This window comes from Nannospalax galili, unplaced genomic scaffold (genome assembly GCF_000622305.1).
Source record: "Nannospalax galili isolate Female #2095 unplaced genomic scaffold, S.galili_v1.0 scaffold721, whole genome shotgun sequence".
Classification (NCBI taxonomy): domain Eukaryota; kingdom Metazoa; phylum Chordata; class Mammalia; order Rodentia; family Spalacidae; genus Nannospalax; species Nannospalax galili.
Genome location: NW_008344843.1, coordinates 210,427 through 237,073, shown reverse-complemented (window position 1 = coordinate 237,073; position 26,647 = coordinate 210,427). Strand labels below are relative to the sequence as shown.

At 50.8% G+C, this 26,647-nt stretch overlaps 4 protein-coding genes across 8 annotated transcripts in view; 3 read left to right on the top strand and 1 right to left on the bottom strand.

Moving 5' to 3' along the window:
• The first annotated feature begins 275 nt into the window (after positions 1-275).
• On the top strand, positions 276-1,545 carry Ier3 (immediate early response 3). Its single transcript, XM_008841244.3, has 2 exons — positions 276-530; positions 644-1,545. Exons 1-2 carry the CDS (start codon positions 321-323, stop codon positions 914-916), a joined length of 483 nt encoding a protein of 160 aa, XP_008839466.1. The 5' UTR covers positions 276-320; the 3' UTR covers positions 917-1,545.
• Positions 1,546-1,899: 354 nt separating this feature from the next.
• Flot1 (flotillin 1) lies at positions 1,900-15,347 on the top strand. Of its 5 annotated transcripts, none has more exons than XM_029567404.1 (13): positions 1,900-2,065; positions 2,323-2,379; positions 2,608-2,683; positions 2,755-2,845; positions 3,015-3,158; positions 3,279-3,398; positions 3,719-3,814; positions 4,008-4,160; positions 11,245-11,426; positions 11,510-11,555; positions 11,891-12,028; positions 12,233-12,397; positions 14,391-14,674. In XM_029567404.1, the coding sequence occupies exons 2-13, from the start codon at positions 2,337-2,339 to the stop codon at positions 14,403-14,405; spliced, it is 1,269 nt and encodes a 422-aa protein (XP_029423264.1). In that variant the 5' UTR covers positions 1,900-2,065; positions 2,323-2,336; the 3' UTR covers positions 14,406-14,674. The 5 variants fall into 5 exon arrangements, with proteins under 5 accessions (XP_029423264.1, XP_029423263.1, XP_008839462.1 ...); XM_029567403.1 differs by lacking the exon at positions 14,391-14,674 and adding an exon at positions 15,045-15,347 and having other exon boundaries at positions 1,901-2,065; positions 2,208-2,379; XM_008841240.3 differs by lacking the exon at positions 14,391-14,674 and adding an exon at positions 15,045-15,347 and having other exon boundaries at positions 1,902-2,065.
• On the bottom strand, positions 11,566-21,504 carry Tubb (tubulin beta class I). The gene is given in 9 exon segments (XM_008841243.3): positions 11,566-11,687; positions 18,018-18,293; positions 18,296-18,454; positions 18,457-18,538; positions 18,540-18,670; positions 18,673-19,035; positions 19,297-19,407; positions 19,765-19,873; positions 21,237-21,504. Coding segments are annotated over 9 exon segments (1,398 nt in total). The 5' UTR covers positions 21,294-21,504; the 3' UTR covers positions 11,566-11,577.
• A 2,732-nt stretch (positions 21,505-24,236) lies between these two features.
• Mdc1 (mediator of DNA damage checkpoint 1) overlaps positions 24,237-26,647 on the top strand; it is a 17,138-nt gene continuing 14,727 nt past the window's right edge. The window contains 1 exon segment of the mRNA XM_029567407.1: positions 24,237-24,518. The gene's annotated coding sequence lies outside the window, so the exon portion shown is untranslated.

Below are 26,647 nucleotides of genomic sequence, written 5' to 3'. Positions count from 1 at the left end.
GGATGGTACCCTCTCCTACGCGGCTGGACACCTCTCTCCAGCCTCCACATGCCTCTACATGTGCTTGCCCCCCGGGGATCGCACACACCGGCATTCAGGACTCCAAGGAGCAACGTGCTCTGGGGCACTTAGGGAGCTGGGGACCGAGACTCCACCCACACTTTGCTTCCTCCGCGGAATTTCCAGGCCACTCCAGCCCGCAGCACCCCTGCTGCGAGGGGCGGGGGTTCCACGGACCCGCCCCCTTTGGAGGGTATATAGTCAGCTGCGGCTCGCTCAGGACCAGCACGCATCCTCTGGCTCTGCTCCTCGCGCTTGCCATGTGTCACTCCCGCAGCAACCTCCCCACCATGACCGGCCTACGGGCCCCGGCTCCCGCTCCCTCCACCGGCCCGGAACTCCGGCGGGGCTCCGGCCCCGAGATCTTCACCTTCGACCCTCTTCCGGAGCCGGCGGTGACCTCCACCGCGCGTCCGAGCGCCTCTCGCGGGCACCGCAAACGGGTCCGAAGGGTCCTCTACCCTCGAGCGGTGAGTATGGCCCGAGTGGGTAACCGGGGGTGGGAGTCGCGCCACCCTGGTACCTCGAGGGAACCACTTGGCGCGGGGACCTTGCACTGACCTACTCTTATGTTCCCTCTCAGGTCCGGCGCCAGCTGCCAACCGAGGAACCCAACGTGGCCAAAAGGCTCCTCTTTCTCCTCCTCACCATCATCTTCTGCCAGATCTTGATGGCTGAAGAGGGTGTATCGCCGCCCCTAGCCCCGGAGGACGCCCCCAGTGCCGCGTCCCCTGCGCGCATCCCTGCGCCCACCTCTGCGCCCCCGGTCCTCGAGCCCTTGAATCTGACCTCCGAGCCCTCGGACTACGCTCTGGACCTCAAAGCTTTCCTGCAGCAGCACCCAGCTGCCTTCTGACCGTAAAGACTCACTCACATTCGGTCGGAAAACAAAGGCTCCAGGGGTACCTGGTGCGCCAGAACGTATCCCAAACTGGGACTTGTAAGGCAACTCTAACTCAGAACACTACTGCCGAGACGCCTGTCGGTGCTTGGGGGACGAGCCCGAGGCACTGTGAGCCCGGGCTAGACCCAGTGGGGAAGGACAGCGGCGCTCTCAGGACTTCTAATTAATATTTATGTATTTATGTATAACCTCCTGGCTGAGGGAGGGGTGTATGTAATATTTATTCTAACTTATGCAAGGGTGCGAGATGTGCTCCCCTGTTGTTAAGAAGATACCTTGATATTTATTGAGATTTATGGGGTCGGCGAGTTAGAGTGGGGGGGAGCACCCAGGTGGGAGGACTAGCCTGGGAGCTGGACTTGGTGGTGGGTCTTAGGTTTAGGGGTGACACTCGGTTTTCCAACATCTCAACTCTGCAGTCTGTTGTAGGACTTCCGCAGACCCTTGGGAATCCGGTCCGTGGCCCTTCGCCGTCTTCACGTTGCCCTCAGAGGCCGGTTACGGGGGTCGTGGGTCGGAGGGCGGCTGTCGGGGTCGCCCTGTATGTTCTGTGAACACAAATAAACTCGATTGTCAGCAGTTCTGCGTGTGTGTTTTTTTGCAAACGCCAAAGGCCGGCGGGAGGAAATGACTCGGTCTCGGGCCTGCCCCGAGCTCTTTTCTTGGAGTTACAGACCCATATCCGGTGGCCTGAAGCTGTCGTGCCGGGTCTGTGGTTTTCCCAGTCAGCCAGCCAGCGAGCCGTGAAGCAACCAGCTTACTCACTGCGCTGGGCGTGTGCCCAGGGACTGCCCTGAGGAGGGGAGGGGCTGGGAGAGGGGCGTGTCGTCGGGGGCGGGGCTTCTCGTCACGGGTGGGGGTGCGCGGGTTACTGCCGGGCTGCGGACCCGAGCGGGGCCTGCCGGGAAGGGGGCGGGCCGAGGGGGTGGTTCGGCGGCGGGGCGGGGTCGCGTCTGCTGCAGCCACGGGGTGCGGCTGGGGAGGGGGGCGCGGGCGCTGCTTCCAGGAAGGCGGGTCCGCGCGCGGCCCCTACCCGGCTCCCGCGGTCCGCCGGTCCCCGAGCTTCCAGAGACCCCCCCAGTGGAGCCCGCGTCCTGGAAGGTCAGTGGGGAGGGGGGGCGCCTCGGGCTGCTGGGAAGGGTGAGGAATAGCAGGGCTGGAGGAGGGGCGCGAGGAGGGGGAGCCTGAGCATCGGCGCGCGCACTGGGGTCCCTGGGCATCTTTGCACTGTCAACTGTCACAGGGGCGCGCCAGCGACTGGGCGGTGGCAGACGCAGACGGTGAGTCTGCCGGGAAAGGGAAGGATGTAGGTGCCACAGCGCCCCTTCCTTTCTGCAAAGGCTTCTTCTTCCCTCCAGCTGCAGCTTGAACCATGTTTTTCACCTGTGGCCCAAATGAGGCCATGGTGGTCTCGGGTAAGTTCCTCGCCGGGGACACCCCCACAAGCCCCTGTAGGTGTGCCCCTTCCTCTCCCCACCAGCTTCCCAGCCCCAAGTATCTGCTCCTGATGGCCCACCGGTGCCTCCAAGGCCTCGGTTGCTTGCTCCCCGCTCAGCTCCCAAGTTCTCTTTGTAGGTGTTCCCACCCCCATCCCCTCATAGTTCTCAGCTCTGTCGGGGCCACATTGTGTGCTCCCCTTGCAGGGTTCTGTAGGAGTCCCCCAGTCATGGTGGCTGGAGGCCGAGTTTTTGTCCTGCCCTGCATCCAGCAAATCCAGAGGTAGGAAGAGAACCCGGGAATGGGAACCCCAGTTTTCTCTCTTCTCCTTACTGTCTGCTCCTCTTCCCCAGGATCTCTCTCAACACATTGACCCTCAATGTCAAGAGTGAAAAGGTTTACACCCGCCATGGGGTCCCCATCTCCGTCACGGGCATTGCCCAGGTGAGGTGTTGAGAGCCTTTCTCCCGAAGCCAGCATCTTCCTTTTCCCAGACATTAAGGGTCTCCTTAACTCTGCCTTTTTACTCATCTGTCCATCTCCACCCCCCCAACTCCTCCTCTCCCTGCTTCAGGAGACCCCCTGTCATACCGTGTCCCTCCTATAACTGCAGGTGAAAATCCAGGGCCAGAACAAGGAGATGTTGGCAGCTGCCTGCCAGATGTTCCTAGGGAAGACAGAGGCTGAAATTGCCCACATTGCCCTGGAGACACTGGAGGGCCACCAGAGGGCTATCATGGCCCACATGACTGTGGAGGTGGGTCTAAGGGCAGAGAAAGGTCTGGATGGAATGCCAGGATGAGTGGGGACAGAGGACGAGCCCGTCTGTGAGAGATGGTGAATCTGACTTCCTCTTCCCTCTATTCTATCTTCCTAGGAGATCTATAAGGACAGGCAGAAATTCTCAGAGCAGGTTTTCAAAGTGGCCTCCTCAGACCTGGTCAACATGGGCATTAGTGTGGTCAGCTACACTCTGAAGGACATTCATGATGACCAGGTAAAACTAGGTAGTTGAGCCAGGCATGGTGGCTTAAGCGTGTCATCCCAGCACTGGGGAGGCTGAAGCAGGAGGATCATTGTGAGTTCCAGGCCAGCCTCGACTATGGTGTGAGACTCTCTCAAAAACAAAAACAAAAAATCCACCCAAAACACAAAGGCTCAGTGGTAGAGCACCATCCTAGCCTAGTGTCCTGGGGCTCTGGTTCAACCCCCAGCACCACAAAACAAAAGCAAAAGACTTGGCAGTGTATCCTTCCTGCTTCTTTACTCCTATCTCTTAAGCTCCTAAGGACTCTGTCCGTCTGCCCTCTCCCACAGGACTATCTGCACTCTTTGGGGAAGGCTCGAACCGCACAAGTTCAAAAAGATGCTCGGATCGGGGAAGCAGAGGCCAAGAGAGATGCTGGCATCCGGGTGAGAGATGGGGTTGCTCCACCATCCTGGGCTTGCTGGACACCCAGTGGAGAGGGATCTAGGGGGTGGGAGGTGAAGCCACGTGGGGTCAGAGCTGGGTCAGCAGGGGAAATCCATGAGGCCTGGGTGAAGACAGAGAAGCCTGGTGGGGGAGCAGGCTCTTACCCCGGACTTCCTCACTAACCCGACTCAGGAGGCGAAGGCCAAGCAAGAAAAGGTGTCCGCTCAGTACCTGAATGAGATCGAGATGGCCAAGGCACAACGGGACTACGAGCTGAAGAAGGCGGCCTATGACATTGAGGTCAACACCCGCCGTGCACAGGCCGACCTGGCCTATCAGCTGCAGGTAAGCACCACCACTCTGGACAGGTCGCCAGGCTGCTGGCCAACGCTTCCCCTTTCTCTCTGTCCTCCATATTTGGTCTGGCTCTGGCTCTCCATTCTGACCTGTCTCCCCCATATGAGGAAAGACATAAAAGACTCAAGTGGGGAAATAGTTCAGCTGATAAAGCCCTGGGTGGCAAGCACATCTCAGCAGTCCTGGGGAGGTGGAGGCAGATGGATTCCTGGGAATCACTAGCCAGCCAGGCTCATCTAATTATCCAGCCTCGGGCCATGTGGAGATTCTGTAAGCAAAATATCAGGTGGTGGGTGCCTGAGGAGAAATGAGGGGGTCTTCTGACTTACACATAGGCACGCACACACACACACACACTTGAGCGCATATGCATGCACACAAATACATACATGTGTACCTGCCACACCCATATAGACTCAAATGTTCAGCTGAAAAGGAAAGAAAAGGCTATGAATGTGATTGATCAAGAGGCCAGTCATATTCCAGGCAAACTGTGGCTGTATACAAGAGCACCTGGCTAGGTGTGAGAGCCAAGTTATGCCCTGGGTATAGGTGTGCACCTGTCCAGAGCAAGGGGGTGTCTTTTTGCATTTGCACGTGGTACCTCAAGGCTAACAGTAGCCTTGGTGATCTAAGAAGAGTGTGGGAACGAAAGGAGACACGGGCTTTGGGTGCTGCAAAGTGGTCCATGGGCAGCCCTTGAGATTTAAATATTTTTTAAAACATTTTATTTATATATTTATTTTTGGTCTTTTTTTGAGATAGTGTCTGCGTAGCCCCAGCTGGCCTGGAACTCATTATGTAGAACAGGCTGGCCTCGAACTCACAGAGATCCGCCTGCCTCTGCCTCTCGAGTGCTGGGTTTAAAGGCATGTACCACCACACCTAGCTTTATTTATCATTTTTATTTTATGTGTATGAGTGTATTGCCTGCATGTAGGTAGGTGCACCCGTGTCGTACAGTGCCCTCAGAGGTCAGAAGAGGGCATCAGATCCTCTAAAACTGGAATTAAAAGATGCTTGTTAGCTTCCATGTGGGTGCTGGGAATTGAACCCAGGTCCTCTGCAAGAGCAGCCAGTACTCTTAATTGCTGAGCCATCTCTCCAGCCCTGTAGCTAGTCCTTCTTGTGTATGGATTCTGTATTTGAGCATCGACCTGCTTGCTGAGATGGCCGGGTAATCCCCAGGTTGGGGCGTACAACATTTCCATGGTTGGTTGTGAGGTGTGAACATGGAAAGCCGAACAGTTCCACTTGCCTGATGCGGCTTCCAGATGCGGTCCAGTGAGGAGACGCCTTCTTCTTCCAGCTCTGCACTGCAGACAGCGTTGCCTGCATGCTGCCAGCATGATTTTTGCATGTTTGTACTTTTCCTTAGTGACTTTGCTGCACAAAATGACTTTGAGGGCTGGGGATGTGGCTCAGTGGTAGAGCTTTTACCTAATTCATGGGAGGCCTTAGTTCCATCCCCAGCATGCACACACATTCACACTCATAACAAAACGATGTTCTCATGGTGCTAAAGTGCTGTCTGGAGTCCCTTAGCACAAGATGCTCTGATAGACCTTGTAGAGAATGTGTGTCAGGTAAGCTTCATTCGGACATGAATTAAAGTGCTGTTGGACATATAGTCCATACTAACACATCAGCTTTGTATATATTATATAAGGTATCCTTATTTTTAGCTTTTAATTAATTACTTTTTTTGAGACAAGGTCTCACAGCACAGACCAGGCTGGCCTTTAACTCATGGAGCTCTGCCTCCCAAGTGCATGCATGTACCACCATGCATAACTGGTTGGTTGGCTGATTGGCTGGGTGGTTGGTTGGTTGGTTGGTTGGTTGGTTGGTTGGTTGGTGTGTGTGAGATAGTGTCACACTGTAGCCCATATTGGCCTTAAGTTCATGCCAGTGTTCCTGTCTCAACCTCCGTAGTGCTGGGATTCCAGACATGCATAGTTATAAGCTGTCCTTAAACAAAAGCACATAAACACATATTGATTGGCTGATAAAAGATGTTATGACCAGAGACTCACAGGACTGTGACCCAGTAATAGCCTTAGGAACAAAAGAAATATTAGTTAATTCAGTGTTCTTGTTCTTATGAATGTGATTGATCAAGAGTTCTTACAGAGCAGAACTATTGTGAATAGCAAGAGTTGGCTGTACTTTGAGACCTGTACCCAGAGGGCACTGATATTATGAATTTTGTTTTTGCCATAAGTTGGTACTGGGTGAAAGTTTAATTAGATACAAAAGCATCTTTAGTTATGATGTGAGATTCTTGGTGATTTGACAGGCTGATGAGGGTTTTGTTGTTCAAAGTGTGACCCACCTAGCAGTGGTGGCAGCAGCCAGAAACATCTTTTTTTTTTTTTTTTTTTTTGTCTTTTTGAGACAGGGCCTCCCCATAGCCTTAGCTCTCCTGGAACTCACTATGTAGACCAGGCTGGCCTCGAACTCACAGAGCTCCACCTGCCTCTGCCTCCCAAGTGCTGGGACTAACGGTGTACACCATCATGTCCGGCAAGAAACATCTTAAAAATGGAGAATCTCAGGCACCAGTTCAGGCTGACAGAATCAAAGCCTGTATTTTATTTATTTATTTTTATTTATTATTATTTTTTTGGTCTGTTTGAGACAGGGTCTTGCTGAAGCCCTAGCTGGCCTAGAACTCCACATGCAGACCAGACTAGCCTTGAACTCACAGAGATCAGCCTGCCTCTGCCTCCAGAGTGCTGGCACTAAAGGTGTGCGCCACCACACCTGGCTACAACCTGTATTTTAAGAGGGTCCCAAGGTGATCTGTATGCACACTGGAGTCTGGAAAACATTACTGTAATGAGAACCACTGGCTTGCAGTCAGACTGTGGACAAGGTTCCTGTGCTGGTCAGCTTTCCATCACTATACCTGGATTAACCAGCTTATAAGGAGAAAGAAATGGGGCTGGCAAGATGACTCAGCAGATAAAAGTGCTTGCTGTGAAAGGCCTGACAACCTGAGTTCTAACGGTGATGGAAGGAGAGAACCAACTCCCACAAGTTGCCCTCTGACCTCCACATATGAACACACACACACACACACACACACACACACACACAAGTAAATTAATTTATTAAAAATTTTAAGAAGAAAACGTTTAGGGTTGGGGGCATAGTTCAGTGGTGGAGCATTTACCCACCATGCATGTGATCCTAGGTTCGAGGCCCAGCACCACCAAAAGCAAACACATTGAAAAGGTTTGTTTTGGTTCCTGGTTTTGGAAATTTCTGCCTGTAACTAGGCCTAGGGTAAGGTAGAACATCATGGTCAGGGTTCCTTCAAAGCAAAATCACTCAGTCATGACCAGGAACAGGAGATAGCAAGGAAAGGACCACAATCCACAGACTTCCCATAAGGCCCTACTTCTCCCACCTCCTGATAGCAGCACCCTAGGAAGCAAGCCTTTAACACACGGGCCTCTGGGAGACACTTAACCAAACATGGTTCCTGACCTTGACACAGCTTTTTTCCTCTGCAGATCAAGTGGTTACTGGGCTCTGTTCCACATGGGTCCGTTTCTTGTTACATGTCAGCTGCTGTGCTAGGCAGGATCTGAGGCTCAGGAGCTAACAGCACCGGGTGCCCTTGAGTGTAGTAAAGACCGAAGTAAGGAGGAACAGGAAAAAGCCACTTTGCAGTCAAAGCGCCTGGCTCCACCTCTGGGTAATGGTTCCTCCTGTACATAGTACCTGAAAAGAGAAAAGTGGGGATGTGACAGTCGAGCCTGGCACAGGTGACAATTGGGGTGGGGGGGGTGCCAGTAATAACTGGGCTATAACTGCCTGGATTACAGGCAGTAGGACCTATCTCAGAAAGGGGTGATGGCCACTGGGGATGTCACTAAGTTGGTAAATGCTTGCCTAGAAGCCCTGAATTCAGTCCCCAGCACTGCCTAAAGCTGGTGTGGTATTATATACCCATAATTCCAGTACTTGGGAATTAGGCAGGAGGATCATGAGTTCCAGGGTAGCCCGAGCTACATAGAGAGGCTATTAAAATCAAAACAATCAAAAAATAGAACAGAGCAAAGTGACTTTAGGGTACATACTATACAGGAAAAAGAAAACTTAAAAATAGACTGAGGGTGGTTCTGTGTAGACACTGTACGCTTCAGGCTTGGGTTTAATCTCCAGCCAAAAGAAAAAAAAAAACCTTATTGAAATTAAGGAAAATCAAGAAATCAAGACATAGAACAAAAGAAAGAGTAGATAGAAACTAGCAAGGTGTCAGGGATGGAAAATCACATTCAAAGAGAGTTTCTTCCTTTTTTGAGGGAGGATAGGGTCTCAAGTTTTTGGCTGGCTTGTAGCATGATTTGTAGCCCAGACTAGCCTCCAACACCCGATCCTCCTGCCTCTACTTCCCAGTGCTGGGATTACAGATGTGCACTACATGCCAGACGGAGAGAATTTCTAAACAATTTAGCAGAAAAATTGAAAAAACAGATGTTTCCATCTGTGAAAGCAGTAAAAATTAGAATATTAGGCCAGGCATGGTGGTGTGCAACTTTAATCCCAGCACTCAGGAGGCAGATACACATGGATTTCTGCTAGTTTGAGGCTAGCCTGGTCTACCTAGAGCGTTCCAGGCCACCAGCCAGGACTGCATAGTCAAACCCTGTCTCCAAAAAAAAAAAAAAATCTGCATTGAAATGCATCACTGAAATTTCAAAACGCAAGGACAAAAAAGAAAAATAGTACCTGGGAGGGGGAGGGGGAGGAGGAGGAGGAGGAGGCAGGAGGATTAAGAGTTCAAGGCCATCCTTAGCTACATAGTGAATTTGAGATCAGCCTGAGCTACGTGAGACTGTCTTAAAAAAAAAAAAAAAGAGGGAGGAGAGGGGTCCAAACAGGAGGGTCACTAGGGCTTGCTGATGCCAGCCTGCCAAAAATCGAAAATTCCAGGTCCAGGGAGAGTCATTGCCTCAAAGGACTAAGATATAAAATGATATCAGAGGACACCATATGCCCACCCATGGCTTCTTTGAACATATAAAACACATGCACATGTGCATGCATCTGTCACACATACAAAAACAGAAAAGGGGGTAGAGAGGTGGCTCAGTGGTTAAGGGTATACTGCTCTTACAAGTTTGGTTTCCAGCACACATGTATTGGATGGCTCATAACTACCAGTAACTCCAGCTCCAGAGGGATCCAACAACTCTGGCCTCTGAGGGCACTTGCACACATGTGCATGCACATGCACACACACACACACACACACACATAGTTAAAAATGAAACAAATCCTTAAAAAGAAAATCTTTTAAAATGACTATTGTAATGAACTCATAAATATATCACTCAGGCAGATTAAGGTAGCCACCCAAACACTTGCCCAAGGAACAGTTAGAATGGTCATTTTAGAGTCATGGAGCTTTCCTGAAGGTCTCACACTTTCTCAATTACATTTTTATGCACCACGAAAAAGATTAAAAGGCCATGACAGAATTCAAACTAGAAAAACAGCTTTCTGTCCTCAAGTCAGGTATTCGCTACCTGTGTTCCATCCTTCCCCATCACCTGATACCCTTTCTAAATGTTATACTATACCTACATGTACATTATATGTGTACGTTCCAAGCTAGGATTCTCATATCAGGGAGAACATGCAGTTTTTGTCTTTCTGAGATTGGGTGACCTTGGTTAATACTACACATTCTAAGTCCATCCATTTTTCTGCAAATATTGTGATTTCATTATTTTAGAGTTGAGTATTCCATTTTATGTACCAGGTTTTCATTATTCATTCATCTTTTGATGGACATCTAAGTTGGCTGCAGTTCCTTATGATAGTAAATAGAGCAGCAGTAAACATAGATGTACAGATACCTCTATGGTAGGGTGTAGAGGTCTCTGGTATATGCCCAGGAGTGGAGTAGCTGGATCATATGGTAGTTCAGAAAATTAGGAAAAAATTTTTGTTGAGATAGGGTCTCACTATGCAGCTCTAGCTGGCCTGGAACTCCCTATGTAGACCAGGCTGGCCTCAAACACAGAGATCACCTGCTTCTGCCTCCTGAGTGCTAGGATTAAAGGTGTTCACCACCATACCTGGCTAAAAAATCTCCAAAGGGACAAAAAAGCTGGGCATGGGGACTCATGTCTGAAATCCTTGCGTTCAAGAGACTGAAGCAGGAAGATCACAGAAGTTTGAGGCCAGCTTGGGCTACATCATTCCAGGGAGGGTAGCCTGGGCTGCAGAGTGAAACTCTTTTAAAAGAAGGAGGGGCGGGGAGCAGCAGTTGTTTCTGGGAAGGGAACTGAGTGGTTGGAAGAAAGAGGTGAAGGAAGCCCGCTTTTTAGTGTTTTTCTTTTGAATTTGTATCATATGCAAAAAATAAAACTGAAAAAGATATCCCCTTGGCAGAAAAGAAATAGGCTGTTACAAGAGTTGGTGTGGCTCTAAGGTCAGTGAAAGGCCGGTGGTGTAGTGGATGCTTTTGTCCCAGCACTCCCTTGGCAGAGGCAGGCCAATCTCTGAATTGCAGGCCATCTGGAGGCAGCCAGGTATGGTGGCACTTCCTGTAGTCCCAGCACTCAGGATGCAGAGGCAGGCTGATCTTTGGGAGTTCAAGGCCAGCCTGGTCTACATAGTTCCAGGCCAGCTGGGGCTGCAGGGAGACCCTGTCTCCAAAAAGAGGCAGTAAAGATGTAGGAAAATGGATGGGTGGGTGTGGGCAGGACTGTGCAGTAGATGATGACCACCAGGGTTCAGTGCCCTCTTGGTGTCCACACTGTAGGATACTCAGGTGGGAAAAAGATTACTATAGATGTCTTGTAAGGGATGCCTAAGGCCGGCAGACACCAGGTCACTCTGAGACTGCCCAAGGAAGGTCGTAGCCTTAGACTAAGTCCAGGAGGACCCAGGCCCCTCCCAGGCCCTGCCTTGGGTCTAGATCCCTCTGGGTAGGCTTAGCCGACCCGGACGGACTTCCCAGGCCCCCTCTGCCTTGCATGCGCCCGGGAGTGCCGGCTTTGCTCTCTGAGTGGGACCTGCTGCTCAGCCCTGACTGGCCGCTCCCCAGGTGGCCAAGACCAAGCAGCAGATCGAGGAGCAGCGCGTGCAGGTGCAGGTAGTGGAGCGCGCCCAGCAGGTGGCGCTGCAGGAGCAGGAGATCGCCCGGCGCGAGAAGGAGCTGGAGGCGCGCGTGCGCAAGCCGGCCGAGGCCGAGCGCTACAAGCTGGAGCGCCTGGCGGAGGCGGAGAAGTAAGGACCCCCGGCCCCTCCCCGCCTCGAGGGACTCCCGGACTGGGCAGGTGGCAGCGGACCCACTTCCCTTCTGCCCCCAGGTCCCAGCTGATCATGCAGGCGGAGGCCGAAGCTGAGTCTGTGCGGGTGAGCTGGGTGTGCCTGCGGATTAGCGCTGGGAAGGGCTTGAGCTGAGGTTCCCCTTTCTCGCTTTCTTCTCCCCCTCCTCCTCCCCCTCCCGCTCCTCTCTCTCCCTCTCCTCTTCATCATCATCATCAGGGCAGGGAGGAGCACACATGCCACTGTGAAAGGCCAGAGGATAACTTGAGAAAGGCAGATCTCTCCCACCGTGTGGGTCCCAGGGATCAAACTCAGGATGTCTGGCTAGGCAGCAATGGTCTTTACCCACTGAGGCATCTCGTTGGCCCCAGGGCTTCTTATTGATTGCCATCAGTCTCTACTGCATCCTGTACCCTCTTCAGATGCGTGGTGAAGCGGAGGCCTTTGCCGTCGGTGCCCGAGCTCGTGCTGAGGCAGAGCAGATGGCCAAGAAGGCGGAAGCGTTCCAGATGTACCAGGAGGCTGCCCAGCTGGACATGCTGCTGGAGAAACTGCCTCAGGTTTGGTGGGAGGGGCGGAGAGGACCCTGCGAGATTGGAGGGTAAAGTGGGTGACCAGGGGACCATAAGTTAGGGGTGCCAACCCTAAGCCAGCCACCAAAGTGAGGTACAGGTGGTAGGAGGAGGGTTTTTAAATGCCGGGTAAGTCCTTTTCTGGGTGGAATGGTCAGACCACGGTGCTTATGAGACGTCTCTCCCTGCCAGGTAGCAGAGGAGATCAGTGGTCCCCTGACCTCAGCCAATAAGATCACACTAGTGTCCAGTGGAAATGGGACCGTGGGGGCAGCCAAAGTGACTGGGGAAGTACTGGACATCCTAAGCCACCTGCCAGAGAGTGTGGAGAGACTCACTGGCATCAGCATCTCTCAGGTGAGGGTCTGTGTGTTGTATGAAGAAATTCTGAGTGCCTGTATCATAAGATCCAGTAGGGTAAGCACTTGACATGCATCCAGAAGCCAGTCACTAACATGGATGGCTTTCTTAATGCCCAGGCCACAGTGCTGAGCTCTGCCCTGATGCAAGTTTTTTGGTTGCTGTTTTAAGTCAAATTAGTTTTAGGTGTGTAGTATTTTACAAATAAAGAAACTAGGCCAGGTAGTGATAATGCACCTTTAATCCTGGCACTCAGAAGGCAGAGGCATATCTCTCTGAATTCTAGGCCAGCCTGGTCTACATAGTGAGTTCCAAGCCAATCAGGGGGCTATATAGTGAGACCCTGTCTCTAAAAACAACAACAAAAACAAAGCAAAAAAACTACCTCCAGGCTGGTAAGATGGCTCAGTGGTTAAGAACACTTGCTACTCTTATAGAGGACTTGAGTTCATTTCTCAGCACCCATGTCACATGACTCACAGCCACCTGTATTTCCAGCTCCAGGGCATCTGACACCCTTGTCTGCCCTTTGGAAGCAACCACATGCAGGTAATGCATATACACACATACACATAAATAAAAACAAATCTTTAAAAAAGAAAGGGGATCCGGGCATGGTGGCGCACGCCTTTAATCCCAGCACTTGGGAGGCAGAGGCAGGTGGATCTCTGTGAGTTCAAGCCTGGTCTACATAGTGAGTTCCAGGACAGCTGGGGCTACAGAGAGACCCCGTCTCAAAAAGACCAAAAAAAAAAAAAGAGGGAACTGGAGGGGTAGCTCAGCAGTTGGGAGCATTGACTGCTCTTGCACCTGGGTTCGGTTCCCAGCACCCACATAGTGATCTGTAGCTCCAGTTCCAGGGGATCCAGTGTCTGCTTCTGACCCCCTGTGGGCACTGCATTGCAAGTGGTACACTTGTTTGTGTACATGCAGGCAAAACACACAAAGATAAATTTTAAGAGAGAGAGGAGAGAGAGAGAGAGAGAGAGAGAGAGAGAGAGAGAGAGAGAAGGAAGGAGAGGACTGAAGAGTTGGCTCAGAAATTAAGAGGTTTTTGTTTTTCCAGCAGACCTGAGCTTTGTTCCTAGCACCCAGAAGGGTAGCTTGCGACTGCCTGGAACTCCAGTTCAAAGGGATCCAGCACCCTCTTCTGGCCTCTATAAGCACTGCATTCACACACACACACACACACACACACACACGCACACAAACTCTTGAAAAGAGAAGAAGCCTCTCCAGGGGTTGAGGAATGGATGTCAGTAAAGTGCTCAGGGGCTTGAGTTCGAGCCCCAGAATTCATGTGAAAAAGCCAGACACAGTGGCAGTGCTTACCAACCCAGTGCCATGGGGCTCACTGGCCATCCATTCTGGTCTGCTTGGCAAGTTGTAGGCCAGTGAGGGACCCTGTCTCGAAAAGAAATGTGGGCAGTATTTAAAGAGCCAAGGTTCTCTACCCTCTACACACATGCACACAGGTGCATGCACACCCTCATGCACACACATAACACAAACTTTTTAAGATTTACCTAATTAGTAACTATTTTTATGTGTGTGTGTACCTGCATGCGTTTACATGCAACACATACATTCAGGTACCTGCAGAGGCCGGAATAGGGTAACAGATCCCTTAGAACGGAAGTTACAGGAGGTTGTGAGCCGCAGTGGTGGTGGTGCTAGGTTCCTCTGCAAGAGCAGTAAAAACTCTTAACTGCTGAGCCATCTCTCCAGCCATTTTGTTTTATGTTTTGTTTTCCACAATTTATTTTAATGATGTATGTATGTGTCCTTATGTCTGTGTGTGGGTCTGTGCATATGAGTGCATGTGTTCACAGAGGTCTAAGAAGGGCATCAGATCCCCTGGAACTGGAGTTACACTGTTTAGCTACGTGATGTGGGTGCTTGGGGTCAAACCCAGTCCCCTGGAACAACAGCAGGTGCTCTTAACTGATGAGCCATCTCTCCAGCCCGTTTTGTTTTGTGTTTGAAACAGGGTCTCACTATGTAGTCCTGGCTGCCCTGGAACACAAGATACCTAGACCAGACTGGCTTTGAACTCAGAGGTCCGCTTGCCTCTGCCTCCCAAGTGCTGGGATTAAAGGTGCATGCCACCACACCCTGTTAACTGTTGTAGCCCCCACTGCAGGTGGAGCAGGGCTTCAGCCCAGCAGTCTCTGCAGCCTGAGCTCCCTGGCACCACAGGAGAGAAGACAGTTAATTCATCCCGAGGCACATCACTGCTTTCCCTGGTGCGCTGCATCTTGGACAGGTTTTCAATCTGTGCCTGTCTCCTCACCTGGCTGGGCTGTTGGAGAGACAGACATTTGCAGAGTGCTTAGGACAGCATCGTATGTGCTCCATGAAATGTTTCTAAGTGAGTGTTGGATCATACCAACGACCTTTAAGCTGGGTTTCTTGGAACCTCCTTGAGGACTAAAGGAAGGTTCTGGGCCGAGAGTCTGCAAGCAAAGCTCTGCCCACCAGCCCTCTTCAGTGATTTTCGTGGCTGGATTCCAATGACTGCTTGGAGGCAGAATTCCAAAACTCTTGTCCTCATGTGACCTCCCTGCGGCCCATCTGTCCTGGTGGGGACTGAGGAGGGCAGGTGCCTGACCCCCACGTCATCACGCTTGTCTTTTTTTCCCAGGTGAATCACAAGCCTTTGTAGACAGCCTGAGCCCTCAGCCCTCACCGATGCCTGGACGTGTGGCTCAAGTGACCTGAGTGTATCTTGTTGCATGTACCTCACCTGGCCTTCCCGAACATGCCCTCTAACAAGAGGGGTGCCCCATCTCTCCTTGCCAAATAGCCTGTGCCTTGGAAGAGGGGGTTGCTCCCCTTCCCAGCCCCACATTACCAGTTGTGAGCCAGTCCCCACACCAGATTCTTATGGTCCCACTATACTTCAGCCCAACTATTTAAATCTTCCTAATTAAATTAGACTGCCTAAGCCTGTTGTCTAGACTTCTTTTCCTTACCAAGACCAAGAGATGGCCCTCCAGATCTTAAGTATTGATACTTACAAACAGTTAAGACACCAATTGCCAGGCATGGCGGCACCTGCCTGTTATCCCAGCACTTGGGAACTTGTTCCAGGGCAGCCTGGGCTAAATAGGTTCAAAAAACAAGTGCTGTAATTTCTTCTAACCAGAAGTTGGCTGTGGTTAGAAAAGTACACTAGGGCCAGGTGTGGTGGTGCACGCCTTTAGTCCCAGCACTCGGAAGAGGCCAGCCTATCTATAGTAGACAGCTGGGCTACAGGGAGACCCTGTCCCCAAAAATACCAGAAAAAAAAAAAAAAAAAAAAAAAAAAAGGCCAGGTGTGGTGGTACATGCCTTTAGTCCCAGCACTCAGGAGGCAGAGGCAAGCTGATTTCTGAGTTCAAGGCTAGTCTGGTCTACCATAGTGAATTCCAGGCCAGCTGGGGCTACACAGTGAGACCCTGTCTCAAAAAAAAAAAAGTATGGAAATGTTGAGAATTGTACAATTAAGTTATGCCCAAAGTTGATACTAAATACAGCCCTCCCTAGACTCTAGGACCCTTCAGATACCAAGTCTGTGGGTCTCCTGCAGCCCCAGCTGTCCTGGAGCTCACTATGTAGACCAGGCCTGCCTCTGCCTCTCAAGCGCTGGGATTAAAGGCAAGCACCACCATGCCCGGCCATCCCTTTTTTGAGATGGCACATTGGTATATAACCTGCATACACCCTGTTACATATACTATACCATCACACCTAATGTAGTTAGCAGGGCATGATACTGGCACTGTAGTCACAGCAACAGGGAGATGGAGGCAAAAGAATCAATTCAAGGCCACCCTCAGGTAATGTGGAAATTTGATGCTAGCCAGGCAACATGAGATCATTTTTTTAAAAAAAACAGCCTGAAGAGATGGCTCAGGGGTTAAGGGCACTTGTTGCTCTTGCAGAGGACCCAGGTTCAATTCCCAGCATCCGAGTGGCAGTTAAGTTTGTGACTCCAATGCCTTGAGTTACATGGATGTCACACTACACAGGTGCACTTACATGCAAGCACTACACTCACATATTTTTAAATGAAAACAGGTGCCCCGGGCGTGGTGGTGCAGGTCTTTAATGCCAGGACAGTGGAGGCAGTCAGACTTCTGAGTTCCAGACCAGCTAGGGCTACAAGGAAACCATCTCAAGACCATAAAAAGAAAAAGGCCCTGACTTGATGCAAAATTACGCTGGTTGCTGTGCTTTATCATGTATCACTTAGGGAATGGCAGGAACTTACTCTTGTTACTTTGCCTCAGAATAGGTAAGTAACCTATGGGCTTGGAGAGTTGACTTTAATCTTCCAGGGTAGTTTTGAGGCTTATTTCCTGTCCTTTGAAGGAAGCAGGAAGAATAAAACTAGTTACTAGATGGTAAGGTATTCCCCCATTAGCAATTCTGGCCTGTAGGGTAAAGGAAAACTCAGGACAGCAAAAAACACCAATAGGTCCCCTGACCTAGAGGGCATCCCGGATGGGCTTGACCACTGGGTTTTGAACTTAAGATCTTCCATTCCAGTCAGGCATGCCCCACCGGACCATTACAAATGGTTTCCTTTGTAAGGACTTGAACCACACCCCCAGCTCTTGCTTGTGGTTCTCAGCTATGAACCTCTAATGTGAATCTTCTGGGAACGCTGGTGCAACACCGTTGGGGGGGTCTGACCCACTTTTGGTTCCACATGTGACCACCCAAAAATGTTGATGCTGCTATGGGAACCAACCATGCCTTGTAACTCACTTGAGTCACTTCTCTGTGGAAGGCTAGCTCAGCTATGGAGCCCTTGCCTGGCCCAGAAGGAACCCTGGGCTCTTTAGCAATCCCCAAAGAAAACTGCTAGGCATGGTAGCATGCATTTGCAACCATCTGTTCAGTCCTCAGTATCACAAAAAAACCTTAAGACTTGCCTGGCACAGTAGGTTTGCCTAACAGAATTTAAGATGCAGTAGTCGTACTAAGTTTTGTGATAGCCTCATCAGCTTGGGAACTGTAACTGTCCATCCTCCACCAGAATGAGCACACACCTCACAACCTTCTTTTCCAATTCCCATTTATTTTTGGCTCTTGGGGAAATGTCATCTTTTCAATATGAAAAAAAAAGCAAGTTCAACACAAAATAGAAATCTGAAGTGTAGGAAAAATGGGGGTGGGGGAGTGACCCAAAGCAACAGACACCTCCAAAGACAGATGCAGCTGAGGACAGCTGGGGGACCATAGGTGGAGATAATACTGTATAGTCCCCTCCTGAGGCTGAGATGGAATAGGTGAAAAACAGACTGAAAACCCACCCTCTTCCTGCCAGTGACTGGGACCTGCCATCCCCAACCCCCATTCCGTCATCTACTACTTAGGCTTGGGATGGTGGCCACTGTCGGTTTTCAGCACTGGGCTGGTTCTAAATGGGATCTGGAAGAGACTCAAGTTTCCTGGAAAATTTTTCTGGAAGAATATTAAACTGAACAGTTATGAGAAGTAGGTACCAGGAGGAAATAAAAGGTAACCCAGAAGGGCAGAAAGCTAGGTCCAGAGTGGAAAGAGAAAGGAGACGTTCCACAAACAAATATTTATTGAGCGCCTACTATGTGCCAGGCACTAAAAATCTCTTCCCCTTCTGCGGTGGTATTCTGGCACTGCTGGAACTCTGAGACGAGGTCATTCATGTTCCTCTCGGCTTCCGTGAACTCCATTTTGTCCATACCCTCACCTGTGCACCAGTGAAGGCAGGACTTCCAACAGAACATGACTGTGAACTACTCAGAGATGCACTTGAACTCCTGGATGGCAGTGCTGTTGCCAATGAACGTGACAGCCATCTTGGGGCCATGTGACAAGATGTCAAAGACAGCAGTCTTGACGTTGTTGGAGATCCATTCCACAAGTAGTTGCTGTTCTGGTTCTGCACATTGAGCATCTGCTCATTCACCTTCTTCATAGACATCCATCCACGGAAGATAGTGGCCACAGTGAGGTACCTGCCGTGGTGGGGGTCACAGGCAGCCCTCATGTTCTTGGCATTGAAGACCTGCTGGGTGAGTTCAGCACAGTGAGGGCCAGATACCACTGGCTTCCACAGCTGGTGAGAAGGGCAAAGCCAGGGACGAAGAAGTGGAGACGTGGGAGGGGGCACCATGTTAACTGCCAGTTTGCCCAGGTCAGCATTGAGCTGGTCAGGGAAGCGCAGGAAGGTGGTGATGCCACTCATGGTGGCTGAGACCAGGTGGTTCATGTCCCCGTAGGTGGGCCTGGTGAGCTTCGGGTGTGGAAGCGGATGTCATTGTGGGCCTCTTTGTCAATGCAGTAGGTCTCATCAGTGTTCTCTACCAACTGATGGACAGAGAGGGTAGCACTGTAGGGCTCAACCACGGTGTCGAACACTTTGGGTGAGGACACCATGCTGAAGGTGTTCATGATGCAGTTGGGGTACTTTACTCAGATCTTGCTGATGAGCAGGGTGCCCATTCCAGAGCGGGTGCCTCCACCCAGCGAGTGGGTCAGCTGGAAGCCCTGCAGGCAGTCACAGCTCTCGGCCTCCTTCCGTACCACATCCAGGACAGAGTCGACCAGCTCCGCCCCCTCTGTGTAGTGGCCCTTGGCCCAGTTGTTACCTGCCCCGGACTGACCTGGAATGTGGTCAGGAAGAAAGCTTAATTACTAAGCTGTGGGACATACAGGATGTCTTTACTTTTCAACCTTTGGAAGAATTCCCTAGGGGCAAGTTCTTGAGTCTCCTGCCTGTAGTAGTCTCACCACAACCTCTTCAGTAACAAGCTACCACTTACTCCACCCCCATTAAAGTTTCAAAACTCAGCCCTAAGTTCTCCAGTCTTTAAACCCAGGTTAAGTTGACTGTGCTATTCAGTAATGCCATCTGAGTAACTCACCAAAAACAAAGTTGTCTGGTCTGAAGATCTGGCCAAAAGGACCTGAGCGAACAGAGTCCATGGTCCCAGGTTCTAAATCCACCAGGATAGCTCGAGGAACATACTTGCCGCCTATAGGGATTCAAGCAGGTGCCATTTAAGAGCAGGTAGTGGGAAGGTAAGTTAATTAGGGATCGGGTGCTAGCCACTGACCCAAACCTGTCATTCCAGACACTGTCAGAAGGTGGCAGCAAAGCTAGTCTTTGGCTCCCCTAATGGTGTCTAAAAAGGGAAAATGTGATTAACTCACCCAAAGAGGAAACAGGTACTTAAAAAGGAAAAACGGGAATGGGCAATGGCATTAATCCCTGCACTCGGAAAGCATCTGAATTACAGGCTTATCAGAGCTGGGTAGTGAGACCTTGACATGAAAATAGCAAAAAAATAAATAAGTAACCAGGAGCAGTGGAGACCAATTTCTGCCCTCACCTGTGGCTTCGTTGTAGTACACCGAGATGCGATCCAGCTGCAAGTCGCTGTCCCCGTGGTAGGTACCGGTGGGGTCGATGCCGTGCTCATCGCTGATCACCTCCCAGAACTGCAGTGAGAAGCGCAGTGAGTCCTCGACCGCTCCAGTCCCAAACGCCTCCCCACCCGCCTTTCAGTTCCAGATGCGCTCCAGGGAGCCTGCAAACCCGTTATCTGCCTGCCAAACCCTCTCTGCAGGTTCCACTCCCAGGAAAGCCGCGGCTTCCGATGGATGATGGACAGATGAAGGGCCGGGAATGGATAATTATGCGCAAATTCAGGGAGCTGCGCGCATCCGTGAGGGTGGACGTGGTCCACTAGACTACAGACTTGGACCGGCACCCAGCACTGTGCCTTCCAGGCCGGGCACCGCCCCTCCACTCCAGCACAAAAGACCAGGATGGGGGGGGGAGAAAGGTGCGGCCGCTGCAGTCGCCCACCCCCAGGCGCTCCACGTGACTGCGGCGGCGCGCGCTCCAGCTGCCCACAAAAGCCGGAGTCGCGTGGGCGTGGCCGGCGCGAGGGGCGGGGCATGCGCGCCCCCGCCAGCCGGCCAGGGCCGCATTGTCCCCCGCGCGCAAGGGGCCGGCCCCGCCCCCACAGGGTCCCACCCTTTCGGCTACAGCGCAGCCCGCCGCACTTCCTCTCCGCCCCTCCCCCGCCACACTGTAACCGTAAAAAAAAAAAAAAAAAAAAAAAAAAAAATCCCCCAATGCCTAGGCATTTTACGCCTTTCTTGCTTTCTTCGTTCCCTTTAATAGTCTCGAGGGGCCCCTTACAGAAATGCACACCTCCCACCTTCCTCTCTCTCCTCCCCAAATGCTCACACCTTACGAAGGTCTCTCCAAGGAGCAATTTAAAGTAAAACTAGCTCCCAGAAGAGAGTCGTTATCTGTATACGGGAACCCTCGGAGAGCGCGCCCCGGTGACCCCCAGCGTTGGAGAGGACCAGGGCGCGGCCGCCTCCCCCAACGGGGCACGACGTGGCCCCTCTTCGCGGAACGCGCTACAGCTGCGCGCCCAGACTCGCCCCTTCCCCCTCCAGCTCCGTTCCACCGCCGACCGCCGGGCGGGGGGTGGCGGTCGCAGGCGGGGAAAACCTCCCTCGCTTTGTCTCGTTTCCGCATCTCTCCTTCCCGGTCCCCGGACCGTTAGGAGAGCCCTTAAAAAAGAAAAAGTGGCATCTTAACAGATCCTCGGCCTCCTGGACCCCCTAAACCCGAAAGACTTTTTTTTTTTAAGACCTCCCTAAGAATGTGCCGGCCAAGAAAAATATTTCCTGATTTTTCAAAATCAAAATGCTAGCTACAAATATGGATGGTATCCCTACGTGGAACGTCCAGGGGACGCAAGCACCCCGCAAACACTGCTCACAATTAACTTGGATTTTTTTTTAACCCTAATATTACACCTAAAATGTTAAAAATTCTTACCTTGGCACCGATCTGGTTGCCACACTGACCGGCCTGGATGTGCACGATTTCCCTCATGGTTACGGTTGACTGCAACAAATTTTTGCTCGCTTCAAGGTATGTATCGAGCAAGAAAAGATATTAGTAATGATTTTTTTTTTTTTCTGGGCTGGTCGCGGGCTGGAAGAATGGAACGTGGCCCCGGAGGCTGGAGCGGCGAGATGCAAGCTCGACGGCAGAAGGATTCTGAGAGGCAGAGAAGCGGGGCGGGCGCAGCAGGGAAGGCGCGCAGGGCGGGGCGCGCCTGCGCGGGCCGGGGGCGGGAGATGTGCGGACGCCCTGGGCTCAGACAAAGCCCCTCCAGCCCCACGCTGATTAGACGAGCCGGTCACGTGCCAGACGACCATTGGTCTCTGCGCCAGGGGTGAGCTCAGGCCTTTTTGGGAGTTGTAGTTCGCTATTGTCCGCTGCAAAATGAAGTTAGGAATGGGTGGGTACTGTGGGCGTATCCGTGAGTGAGTGAGTGAGTGAGTGAGTGAGTGAGTGAGTGAGTGAGTGAGTGAGTGAGTGAGTGAGTGAGTGAGTGAGTGAGTGAGTGAGTGAGTGAGTGAGTGAGTGAGTGAGTGAGCTTTTTTAAAATGGAAAATGACCTTGCACAAGATTCTCTTTCTCCATTCTAGAAGGCTTTGAGGGGGTACCATAAGAGGCTTTTGGGGAATGCAGTAATTTGGGGAGTCTGGGGTACCCTGAGTTGGGCAGTGATGGATAGGCACGCGCAGCATTTTCCCGACTGCAGTGTCTCTGAGAATACTGGACTGCTTAGCTCAGCGGAACTCGAGAGAACTGTGGCATCTTGCCCGGCTACATAGTGTCTAATCCCTTGTGTTCCCAAGATGTGAATGTCAGAAAAGCGCCGCTCCCTCACATCCTCAGGAAGAAGAAAAAGATTGCGCCCCACCCCCGAGGTGTCCCAGGGTTAATGTTTCCAAATTGAAACAAAAGTGCATCAAGGACTTTGCAGAATAGAAATGTTGTTAGGTGGAAATGTTCAAGGCTAGAAGTCTCCATCCCTGCAGGGGAATCTGGGCCTTTCCTTTCAGAACAAATCTGAAGATGTGTTAGTCATCTTGGCAAATGGGGACTATGTCCAAAGGGGACTGGATGAACTACCTCAGAGACAGCGTCTGTCCAGCCTGTGTCTCAGACACTTGGATGGTCAGTGGTTTTCCAATTTTATTTCACTCACTAGGTGCGGCCCTGGCAGAGCCCTGGGACCACAAAAGAGGGGGTGGGAGGATTGGAAAGGCTCAAGTTAGATCCCATCTGCTTCTTCCCAGGGATTCATTCATTGACTAGATACTAAGTATCCACCAAAGGAAGGAGACAAAAATGATTTGAGACAGGGTGGTTCACGACAGGAATAACTGCATTCAGAAGCTGAGGCCGGAGGCTCTCAGGGAAGTTCAAGGTCAACTTGGGCTAGGCAGAGTTCCAGGACAGCCTGAGCTACAGTATTAGACCCTGTCTCAAATACACAAACCAAAAAAAGAAAAGAATTTTTAAAAAATTAGCTGGCCTCCAGCCTGGTAGCGAATTCCCCAGCTAGGAAGGTTAGGGAGGTTGAGGCTGAATGATCATTACGCATGCAAGGCTAGCCTGGTCTACAAAGTCAGACCCTGTCTAGAAAACAAAAACAAAATGGTTCCTAAGGCAGGATCTTGTAGTTTGTTGAAAAGTGTACAAACAAGAGTATGTGGCTGGACATGGCGGCACTTGGGAAGTGGAAGCTGGAGGACCAGGAGTTCAGGGGTAGCCTTGGGTACATATGTACTGAGTTTGAAGCCAGTCTGGGCTCTATGAGATCCTGTATCAAAACAAAACAAAAATAGGGTGTGGTGAGCAGTCATAGATACGACACTGCATCAAAGGCATTGTTAGCATTTTATCAATACTCTGAGCAAGTGATCTTTCAAATAAAATAACAGTAACTTGCATTCTATTCATTTAAAATAGAACATGTTCACAATGAAAGCGATTCTTTTCATGTTCCTGGAATTTAACTTGCTTCATTAACATTAGGAACCTGGGGAAATCATCTACCTTGCCAAGCCTCAAATGTCTGGTTTGAAATAAAACAAAATCTAATTCTGCGAATTTGATTATTGAGGGCACAATTGAGATTGCCGATGGGAAAGAACTCTATACAAGCCAATTTCTTGGCATTCTTTTCCTGGCTTATTATAATGGTGTAGATTATCATTCCTTCCTCATCCTTTGAAGAGGCAGAGTTTAAGGTTAAAACAGTTGTGTTTGCCTGCGAACATTTGCTTTATGTAGGAGCTTCCGTGAAGAAGAGTAACCTCAAAATGTCCGTCAGGGATGAATGTATATACATATTCTCTGGAAGAAATGAGAAAATTACTAAGCAGGCCAAATCAAAAGGAAATGAAATTCCTCTGCCCTGGGGAAGTCCTACGAGCCACGCCCACGGGCTCTACTCCAAAGTGCAGCGTCCAGCCACGACTGCAGCCCTCAGCCCGTCCGCATTTCTCATGAGTCAGCTGGCGCCATTTCTGGGATGACCAAGAGAGGCGCTCTAGCCGCACAGCCGCTGGAGCGGTCTCTATGGTACAAGCCCTTCTATCCGCCACCAGCAACTGGCGCCAGACTCTCTGGTCAGCGTTGGCGGGAGGAGGGGCGGGGTGTGAACGACGGAGGGCGTTTCCGAGAGCTGCCAATCACGCCGCGCTCTTCCCGTTGCACACCCCACTGCCCTTTTCGCTTCCTTCAGTTTCCCGCCGCTTTCCACGCTTTTGAGCCGAGAGGGGGCGGGGCTAGGGGCGGAGACTTCCGACGAGCTTTAACTAATCAGCGTTCCTGATGCTGTGACAGACAGCGGCAGTAGCCAATCAGCGGGTCGACTCCCAGGATCTGCGCTCCAGCCCCGTGGCTGACGGCCGTTACTGGTGGCGCGAGCCGGGACTCTGAACTAGGTGAGTTCGGCCTACCGCGGCACGGTTTCCATCTTGATTCTTCCGCGAGGGCCGGAGGGGCGTGTCTTAGGTCCCCCTTGGCGGGGGTAATTTGGGAAGTTTGCCTTCCTGATTCTTATGATAACCCTTCCCTGGCGACGGCGACCCCCGGGATAGACCGTAGGCCAGGCGTCGGGGTCGGACATGGTGGCCCTGCGGTTGGAGCCGAGGGTCGCGGGCGTCTGCTGGGTTGGCACGTCGTAAGGACGGAATCCACGTCTATACCCTACTCTCCCTGCCCACCCGCTCCCTCTGTGTGGCGTCGGTTTAGGTAAATGCCGCCCATGCCATTTTGAGTGTTTAATTTGTTCTTTTAATCAGCAGCTCTTAGACGTAGCCTTCAGGAGAGTAGATTCCTTTTACTGGGTTCAAGATGTATGACCCTGACGGCGAAGATTCCCAGGTGCTCAATGCCTTTGTAGTGAACTTGAGGACCCAAGGGCAAAGGCCGGTCCCACTGGAGGGAGTAGGTGCCAGCATAGGCAGCCAGGAAAAGGGCATTAGGGAAGAGGGATATCGGCGTGGCCTTGGGCAGGTCACTTGTATATTGGATTTTTCTTATCTGAAAAAGAATAGTCATACCAACAGGGTTCTGGAGAATAAATGAGTCCAAGTGCTTACCTCTTTATGTGTTAGGGGTTATGGCTCTTCACCCTGATGTGTTCTGGTAGAGAATAAATCACACAGTTTGTAACACGTTTACTCCTAAGTACATGCTGTGTTATTCTAATCAGATGAATGGATTGGGTTTATTTTTGTTATTCTCTTGTTTTTTAATATTTTATTTATATTTTTTTGTGTGTTTTGCCTGCATGAATGTAAGTACACCAGGTGCCTGCAGTGCTCACAGAGGCCAAAAGAGAGCATCAGATCCCTTGGAACTAGAATTGTAGTTATTAGTTACCATGTGGGTGCTTTCTAGAAACTGAGCCCCAGTCCTCTGCAAGTGCTCCTAACAGCTGAGCCATGTCTCCAACCCATGACTTTTTAAAAAAGTATTTTATTTATTTATATGTGTATGAGTGTTATGCCTGCATTTAAGTAAGTGCACCTCTGCCATGCAATGCTTGAGGAGGACAGAAGAGGCTGGTGGATCCCCTGGAACTGGAGTCAGGACAGTTGTTAGCTGCCATGTGGGTGCTTGGATTCGAACCCGGGTCTTTTGCAAGAACAGTCAGTTCTTAACCGCTGAGCCATCTCTCCAGCCCCCATGACTTTTTAAAAAAATATTTTGCTACTTTTATGTGTATGCGTGTTTTTGCCTGCATGTATGTAAGTGCGCCCATGTCATTACAAGGCTTTGGGAGGTCAGAAGATGGTGTCGGATCCCCTGGAACTGGAGTTACAGACAGTTGTTAGCTGCCATGTGGGTGTTGGAAATTGACCCAGTCCTCCATAGAGCAGCCAGTGCTTTTAACCTCTGAGCATCTCTCTAGCCTCCCCGGCTCCCCTTTTTAGTGGCTACTATGCCTGAACAGCACAATACTCAGTAGTGGTGGTGAAATCAATTTAGGAGCTGGACACTGACATTTTAAAAACTATAGAGTGTACAGGGGCTAGAAAGATGGCTCAGGGCTTAAGAACACTGGGTGTTCTTGCAGAAGACCCGGGTTCAAATCCCAGCACCCATATGGTAACTAAGAACTGAACCTAACTCCAATCCCAGGGGATCCGACAGCCTCTTCTGTCCTCCATGGGCATTGCACGACACGGGTACACTTATCTACATGCAGGCAATACACTCATACTCATAATTTAAAAAATTAAAAAATAAAACTATAGAGCGTACAAGGCCCCAAGTTTGAGCCTCAGTAGTTCACCTCTACATCTGTGTCTGTGTATTAGAGGTTAGAAAAACAATGGGATGAGAACAGTGTTTCACCAAGCACTATTCCTCAAACTCCTGCCCCCATGGTGTTTCAAATAGTGTCTCATGAAACCCAGGCTCAAACTCACTGTTTAGCCTGGCCTTGAGCTCCTGATCTGTACCATTTCCCAGTGCTGGGATCATAGACATGCTATCACACTCAGCTTGAGACTTGCTGTTTTTGAGACAGGGTCTCACATGTTGTCCAGGCTTGTCTCTGACTCCTGGACTCGAGCTTAACTGCACTGCTTCAGCTTCTGGGGGGAGAAGGGAGGATGGGCACACCCCCTCCCTCCAAATTCCCATGCTGTTATTTACATTAAGCCAAGTATCATTTGTGGGTTGGGAGATAGCTCTCAGTGGTAGAGCTCTTGCCTAACATGTGTGATGTCTTGGGTTCTATCCCCAGTTAATGACACACACACACACACACACAAAAAAAAAAACACACACAATGTAAGATAAAATAAATCATGAGCAGGGCATGGTGGCACATGCCTTTAATCTCAGCACTCAGGAGGTGAGGCAGTAAG

Bases quoted from the DNA above. Each gene is read 5' to 3' on its own strand.
- Ier3 (XM_008841244.3), top strand. From the start codon at position 321: ATGTGTCACTCCCGCAGCAACCTCCCCACCATGACCGGCCTACGGGCC. The intron at 531-643 runs GTGAGTATGGCC...GTTCCCTCTCAG, and splicing joins GGGTCCTCTACCCTCGAGCG to GTCCGGCGCCAGCTGCCAAC.
- Flot1 (XM_029567403.1), top strand. From the start codon at position 2,337: ATGTTTTTCACCTGTGGCCCAAATGAGGCCATGGTGGTCTCGG. The intron at 2,846-3,014 runs GTGAGGTGTTGA...CTATAACTGCAG, and splicing joins CCGTCACGGGCATTGCCCAG to GTGAAAATCCAGGGCCAGAA. The intron at 3,159-3,278 runs GTGGGTCTAAGG...CTATCTTCCTAG, and splicing joins TGGCCCACATGACTGTGGAG to GAGATCTATAAGGACAGGCA.